Source organism: Arachis ipaensis, chromosome B03 (assembly GCF_000816755.2).
Source record: "Arachis ipaensis cultivar K30076 chromosome B03, Araip1.1, whole genome shotgun sequence".
NCBI classification, from domain to species: Eukaryota; Viridiplantae; Streptophyta; class Magnoliopsida; order Fabales; family Fabaceae; genus Arachis; species Arachis ipaensis.
This window is the reverse complement of record NC_029787.2, coordinates 107,981,059-107,989,033: the sequence shown is the minus strand read 5'-3', so window position 1 is coordinate 107,989,033 and position 7,975 is coordinate 107,981,059. Positions and strand designations below refer to the sequence as shown.

Genomic DNA, 7,975 nt, shown 5'->3' with positions numbered 1-7,975 from the left:
CCCTTCGGTGGTGGGTTTGGATAAGAGGTACCCGGTGTCGTTGCTGGAGTCGCTGGTTCATTCCAAGAAGTGTAAGAAGCAGATGGTTGCTGCTGGTGCTTGTGTTTACACTCAGAAGCTTGTGGACATGGATGTCCCTGGTTCCAAGAAGCTCTTAGAGAGCCTTGGTCGTGCCAAGATTTGGGGTGTTTTTGCTAGACCCTAAAACGGTAACCTACTCATGAATCCAGCAGTTACACACAGACAAACACTCACTATAGGATTATAATAAGGCAGGCCTTGATTCATTCATCTCTCTCTCCCTCTCTCTATGTATCATAGTTTTTGTTCAGTTCTTCTTTCTTCTTTATCTAATTTATTTTTCCTTTTTGCTTTTAGTTTTTTCAAGTGTGTATATCTGGTGTGTATTTAAGTTAATTTTGTGATATGTTAGTAATTGTGTTCATAAGGCTCATGATCTAACTGAGTTGAGTTCATGTTCTTCAATCTTCATCTCATGTTTGTATTTATTCTGATCTTTTATGAGTAGCTAGCTATTTGTTTGTTTCCTTGGAACTTATTATACTATTCGATTAGAAAGGTGTGCCACTTTGTTGTGACCACCATGTGCATTAGCTCTGGACCCTGCATTATATGCCTATGGCTATGGGGTTGCCTTTATTGCACTATGGTTGGCTGTTGCCTTGACAAATAAGGACCCTACCTTAATCTCTTCAGGCTGATGAAAGTACTACTTAGTTATACACCACATAGTTGTTGAACATGACAGGTAATTTGATCCTTTAATCAAAGCTCTTGGATTCAGGTTCTTGAAGTTGGAAAAAGAAAAAGTTTGCTAGGGGACTGAGTCTTAGTCGGGTCAGTTGGATTACGAGTATATACTCAAGGTGGTGGTGTTATGTGCTGAATTTCCAACCGATTGTGTTGTCATAGTCGTAAGTCTTAGGTCTTAAGTCTTAACTAATCGATATTGACACATAATATGTTATGGTAGTCTACGGGGACAGCTGTGTGTTGGAGAATGTGAATCTTTGGAATTCAGCGGTCGATTTCATAAAATAATAGTATAGCTGTTATTGCTATAACTACTCAGCTGAAAATTCAGTTACGAGTTCCAATAATTCCAGTTTCAACGAGTGTTTGCAAAGCAATAATAGACTTTAACTTCATATCATTAATTAAGAACGGACGAAGAAGGTGGAAATTGTGGAAATGTTGCGGTAGTGGGTAAAAAGTAAAAACTGGGAATTTTTTCTATTATAAAAAAAATTATTTTTTTTCAAAAAAATTCAATTTTATATGCCGGAATTTAACCTTTTTTCTTATTGGTTAGGGATAAGTTAGCCGTACTCTTCGGCAAATTTTAAATTCTTACGTTTTTTTTGGGTTGGAAATAATTTATTTGTGTATTTTTGTGTACTCATGTATTTTTGGAAGTAATAGTTGTCATTGTTGCGATGTTGAAGAAGTCATATTTATTGTGTACTTTTGTGTACTCATGTGTATTATTAGAGACGATGATAATGATTGTCATTACCACCGAGTCGCCAACGATATTGAAGAAACTGTCTATCCAATATTCAATTTCCTAATTTTTCTTTTCAACCAAATTAAACCAAACTAGATTTTTTTCAAAATAAAAAATTTTGATCAAAAAAAGAGAAAAGGATGTGAAATGTGAGTCTTCTTATTATCTTCTCCAATCTTCAATTTCTCTCTGTATACTCTCTATTTATTTCTTTTTTTTTTGGGAAGATTTGACTCAAAAGTTTTGCCCTGGGATAAGGTAAACTTAAAATAAAATTAGAAGTTTGTCGGGTGGCGCGGTAAATAGGGGTGTTGTTCATGTCCTGATTCAAAACATAAAGTCAGGCCTAATAAGGATAAAAAGGTCCACCCAAAAAGGATGGCCCTTACCATCTACCCGACCTCTTTAAGAGATCGAACACGACAAGATGGACATACTTTACTTGTGCAAAATAAGTAGTCATCTACCTAAAAAGGTGAAACTACTTAAAAAAAGGGGTAGTTATTAGCTTTACTATAAATACACTAATACCCCTCAGGTGTATTCACGTTCTAATCTACTAAAAACCTACTTAAAGCCTTGCTAACCTAAGCATCGAAATCTTTTGCAGGTACCACCCCCACCTCCTCACGAGGAATTCGGACGGCAGCACCTCGATGCAAGAACAAGTTGGACACTGCCTTATACAGAGTCTGGACCTTACGTGCAGGCCCAAATCAACGTTTCAGGTAACCCTCAGAATATTGGCAACTTTGCAAAGAGAAGCAACCGAGTTTGTCAAAAAATTTTCGCCTTACTAGAAGAATGCCAACTTCCATGTCGCACCTCGCAAAGAGCTTATCAACGTCACCTCACCATGGTCATTTGCAAAGTGGGGTCTTGATCTACTCGGGCCATTCCCTCAAGCTCCAAGGCAAGTTAAATATCTCATAGTAGGATTGACTATTTCACTAAATAGATTGTGGCAGAGCCACTAGCAATGATCACTGCCCAGATAAGTCGGAAATTCCTCTACAAGAACATTGTCATAAGGTTTAGAATTCCCCATTCCATCACCATGGATAATGGAATCTAATTCACTGACTCAACCTTTAGAAATTTGGTAGCCTCTCCTCATTCCACAACAGGGGAGTCACCTTTCTGACTTGCTTACGGAATAGAAGCCATGATCCCCATAGAAATCGTTGAAGAATCACAAAGAATAATAATATTCTACAATGAAGGGGCCAATACCCAAGTACAAAAAGAAGAGCTCGACCTCCTCCCAAAAGTCCGAGAACGAGCTCGGATCAAAGAGGAAGCACTAAAGCAAAGGATGATCCTAAGGTACAAACAGAAGGTAATTAAAAGAAGCTTCACTGCAAATAACCTAATATTGATCCAAAATGACATCGGAATTCAGAAGTCAGGCGAGGAAAAGCTAGCTGCAAACTAAAAAAGACCCTACAAGGTTGTTGAAGTCTTAGGGAAATGTTACTACAAAGTGTCTGACTTACAAGAAAGGGAATTCCCGAGGTCGTGGCACGCATGTTACCTAAAAAAGTACTACAGTTAGGTAGCGCACCTTGTTTTCTGGTGTACTCTTTTTCCCGACATGAAGAATTTTTTTTCAATAAGGATTTTTTTTTGAAGGGGGTTATAACGAGGCAGTATAACAAGGGATAAGGGTAGTCAAAACCCTTAGTAGCAAATTTATGTAAAGAAATTTTTCATTTGTCAATGATAGCTCTATTTCTTCTTCAAAGTTTTCTATAAAAACACATTAATTTAAGCTCGACAAACTGCGAAAATCATTCCCCAACCTAAAATGGTCGGTAAGATGAAGTGACAAGATACAAATTAATGTAAGAAGTTATGCAAACAACTCGTGAAAATCGACCTCAAAATTAAAGCGGAATAAAAACGAAGTGTAAAAGTAACTTAACGAAGTCTGATTAGACGAAGTCGGAACTTACCAAAGGAAATTAGTATAACAAACTCATCGACATCACTTTCAAATTTAGCGAAAAAATAGCATTAGCAGTTGTCGAGGTATAATCCCTAACTAAGTAGCTGTATAAGCTGAGAGCTAATTCAACAAAAACAATTATTTAAAGACCTAAAATCATGATTAAAATGAAGAAATATTCTTTAAAATTCTAAAGTTGCTTGAAAAACAACTTAAGGAAAAGTAAAGTTGTTAAAACTACAGCTATTACAAAATAAATTGTTTAGAGAGCTACCAAATATTGCAAATTGAAATTGTTCATAAAAAGACCCACACATTGGGCCATTCAAACACAAGCAAAACTACAAAGAGGTCCGTAGCAAAGGATTAAGATCGTCCCTCAGTAATGACATCCTTGCCTTGGCGGAAGGGGTCGGATTGTACTCGGAGACCGGCACAGCTGGGATAGGACTAGGCGGCGAAAGAGGAAGCTCGACGTTAACAACCTCAAGAAGAACCTCGGGATTCTGAGAAGCTTGACCAGCCTCTGCACCCGAAGACTTCGGGTCGGGCAAGGAAACTTCCTTATCATCCTCAGGAGCTGGGACAATCTTCCTATCAACTACAATATTATCTTGGCTAAATAAGGAAAGATCTGCCTCGAGAGCAATAATTTGAATCTAAGCCTGTAGGTTGGCAAATATTTCATCCATTGCCTCAGCTACAAACTCCTCAAGTGTAGCAAATCTCTCCCGAGCCTTGTCCAACTTCTCCTGAAGGTCGAGCTTCTCCCCAAAAACTTGGGTATAACTCTCCTCGGCCTTCTTTTTTAGTCCCTCTGCCATGCCCAAGACTGCCTCTACCTTCACTTTAGCCCGAGCTTTCTCCAAGTTAGACGATAGCCCATCCTTCTCCTCCTCCTCCAATTCCTTCTTGATCTCCTTCAGCCTCTCCACTTCAGCTCAAGCAGCCACCAGATAGCTGTGAGTGGCGTTGATAGGAGTCGTCTCTAACTCCCAGGCGAGGGTAGCACACACACCCGCCGTCCGAATTCTATTTTGGGCTATAAGTTGAAGGTGGTTTTGGATAGCCACATCATCCATGTTGATACGACTATGAGGGTGAATGCTTTTCTCACTCCAAGCAAGACCATCAAATCCCTTATTGTAGATGCTACCCTCCTTGGCAGTTTTTTGTCTTTTGGGAGGCGATTCAGAGGAAGAAGGAGAAGGACGGACCCCAGCACTCTCTGAAGGAAAATTAGGAGTGATTAGCCGGGTTGATGGAACGGGGATAACCTTCTTTGGAGCTGAGGCACCCGAGTTTGACCTCTGGGGAGTAGATCAGATAAAAGTATCCCCGACTTCTTTTGCTGAATACCATGATCCATAACGTTCTTCTTGGTGGCCCACAGTGTGTTCATAGCAACGAATTTAGGAGCCATTTTTTCTGCAAAGCAAAAGTAAAGGTACATTAATTAACAATGCAAGTAGCAACCAAAAACCATAAGACAAAGGTAAGAAAGCTACCTAGCTCGAACCGGAGTTGATTGGAATCTCCTAATAACCTTTTATTTTCAAGTAAGGAGCTCGGCTCCAGCACTTTTGGAACACATCAACTATACACTTTTCAAGCTCATCTAGTTCATCTACCCCATATTTGACTATCATTGGCTTTTCTTCCCAATATAATGGGAAACAGGGCTCATCATTTTCATCTAAAAAGAAAAATCTGGCATCCTCTATAGCTCAGAATTTGAAGAAATAATTTTTAAAGTCATGGAAGGACTCATAAAAAATGGGTTAATAGTCAAATTAGTCCTTAAAAGATAAGGCATTTTTCAAATTCTTCCCTGAAAGATTTTTTCAATCAAATTGTTCCTTCAAAGATTACAAATTAATCATATCTGTCCTTCAGTTACTCCACTCACAATTTTCGTCAACAATTGATGATGTGAAATGTTAATTGATAGCATACATGACACATACCATGTTCCATTGGATGTTGACTAAATATATTTACAAAAATCTATCAATTTAGCCACTAGGTCATATTAAGAATAGGATTATTGTAATTGGAGAAAATGACTAAATTAATAAATTTTTATAAACATATTTTGTCAATGTCCAATTAGACATATCAGGTATTATATATGTTATCAATTAACATTTTACAACATCAATCTTTGAAGAAAATTGTTAATAGAGTGACTAGAGGACAAATATGATTAATTCATAATTTTTGAAGGACCAATTTGATTGAAAAAAAAATCTTTTAGGGATGAATTTGAAGAATACCTTATCTTTCAGGGGCTAATTTGACTATTAACCCCATCAAAAATAGAGAAAATCTTCCTACCCTAAACGATATGAAAGGAAAGCCAATCTAGCTTTTTTGAACTAAAGGGTTTGGTTAGAACAAAAAGGTAAAAGAAAGCCTTAGGAGAAGGTCGGACATCAAGCTCCCGACATAGAAGCTGATAAATTTTTAAAAAGGCCCAAGAATTCGGGTGAAGTTGGGAAGGAGCGACATTGCAAGTCCAGAGGATATTTATCTCAAAATCAGAAAAAAGAAGCTTAATGTCTAATTTTGTAAAAAAGCAATCGTAGGCATAAAAGAAGGGGCGCTTCGAACTGTCTAAAGGGAGAAAACACACCCTCTCCTCGGGATTGGCCACTACTATCTCATAATTTCGCTCATCTTCTCGATTCTCACATAGCCTATGGTGTCTATGAAAAGTCTCAGCGTATTTTTGATCAACTACTGGAATAGGAGTAAGGACAGAAGTACTACCCATGCTAAAAGAGAAGAAGGAACTTTCGTTGATACGTCGAGAATAACAGACTGAGACATAAAACTATACCTAACAAAAGAAATTGTCACTAAAGAACTCGGGCATCAAACAAAACAAGTTGGATTCTCAACAAACAGTTTGACAAATACGATTCCAAAAATGTTTCTTTCTACATTAAAATCCAAGACTTAGAAATGGCGCTACTTTCAAAACAGAGGAAAGCGACACCATTTGGGGGAAATACAATTACAATCCATAACAACAAAACAGCAACAGTTAAATAGCTTTCGAAGAAATCCCAAGGCACCACAAGTATAGACAATATAACAATTTTTTTACCAACATTTCATAATAAGGCACCATTCAAAACAGTTCCAAGAACTCAGAACAGTCGAGACAACAAACAAAAATGGATAAAAGCACAAACCTTAATAAAAATAAAAAACGGAAGGGCACGTCAAGTGGCAAAATCACGAAGATCCTCTTCGAAGCACCAAAGAACTCTTTGAAGGAATCAAGATGGAGAAAATCTTGAAACTAAAAAACGGCTATGAAGAAAGAAACAAAGGAAGAAAAGTGAAGAAGTTTTTCTTTTCAATGAAGGAAACGAAGACAAAGGGAGCGTTTTCAGAGATAGAAAAGGAAAAAAGAAGAAGGGCGCGAAGCATTTTATAAGAGAGAAGGGGTAAAGAGGACATTTCGCACCCCTCTTTAAAGTCCCGCGTGGATTCCAAGGGAACTACCGCGTGACGTTCGCTCCTCATTTAAAGCAAGTAACATTTCAAAATTTCAAGAACACATCGAGTACCCGACCTCCTGAAGGCATTGTACCCGACAACAAAACGTGAAGTCACGAGATGCTTGAACCCGACCTCATGAAAGCTCGGACTCAAGGAGAGGCACTGTTCATGCTCTGACCCAAAACATAAAGTCAGGTCCAATAAGGATAAAAATGTCCACCCAAAAAGGATGACCCTTACTAACTATCCTACCTCTTTAAGAGGTCGGAAACGACAAGATGGACCAGCTTTACTTGTGCAAAATAAGTAACTGCCTCTCCAAATCTCTACTACTATCTCTATCTCATCTAAAAGATAGATCCCAACAAACTCTCAAGATAAAGAGAACAGTCATCCACCTAAAAAGGTGGTTATTGGTTCTACTATAAATACACTGACAACTCTCAAGTATATTCACGTTTTAATATATTAAAAACCTGCCTAAAACCCTTGCTAACTTAAGCATCATAGTCTCTTGCAGGTACCACCTCCCACCTCCTCACTAGGAATTTGGACGGCAGTACCTCGACGCAAGAACAAGTCGGACACTGCCTTATACTGAGTCTGGACCTCACGTCCAAGCCCAAATCAACGTTTCAAGTAACCCTCGAAACAGGTATACATTAAAAAATCAAAATGTGGTTAACCGGTTAAAAAATTATAACTACATTCTAGTTAACCAATTTAACAAAACAATTTTAAAAATCATATCCATATTTTTCAAAATTAGTTAACCAAAACCAAATCTAAAAAACCAATTTTTAACCAATTAACCAAAACTAAAACCAAAATTTAAAAAATTTTAATTTTAATTTTTTAGATTAAAAATTCAATTAAAAAAATGATTTTTTAGAAAACCTAAAAAACTAATTTTTTGGTCTAAAAACCAATTTTTTGTCCAAAAACCAATTTTATTTTTCTAAAAAACAATTTTTATTTAAAAACCA

At 37.4% G+C, this 7,975-nt stretch overlaps 1 protein-coding gene across 1 annotated transcript in view; it reads left to right on the top strand.

The window, feature by feature from the left end:
• LOC107630849 overlaps nucleotides 1-548 on the top strand; it is a gene marked incomplete in the record, with an annotated part of 2,085 nt that extends 1,537 nt beyond the window's left edge. The window contains 1 exon segment of the mRNA XM_016334114.2: nucleotides 1-548. Within this exon segment, the coding sequence (XP_016189600.1) occupies nucleotides 1-205 (205 nt within the window).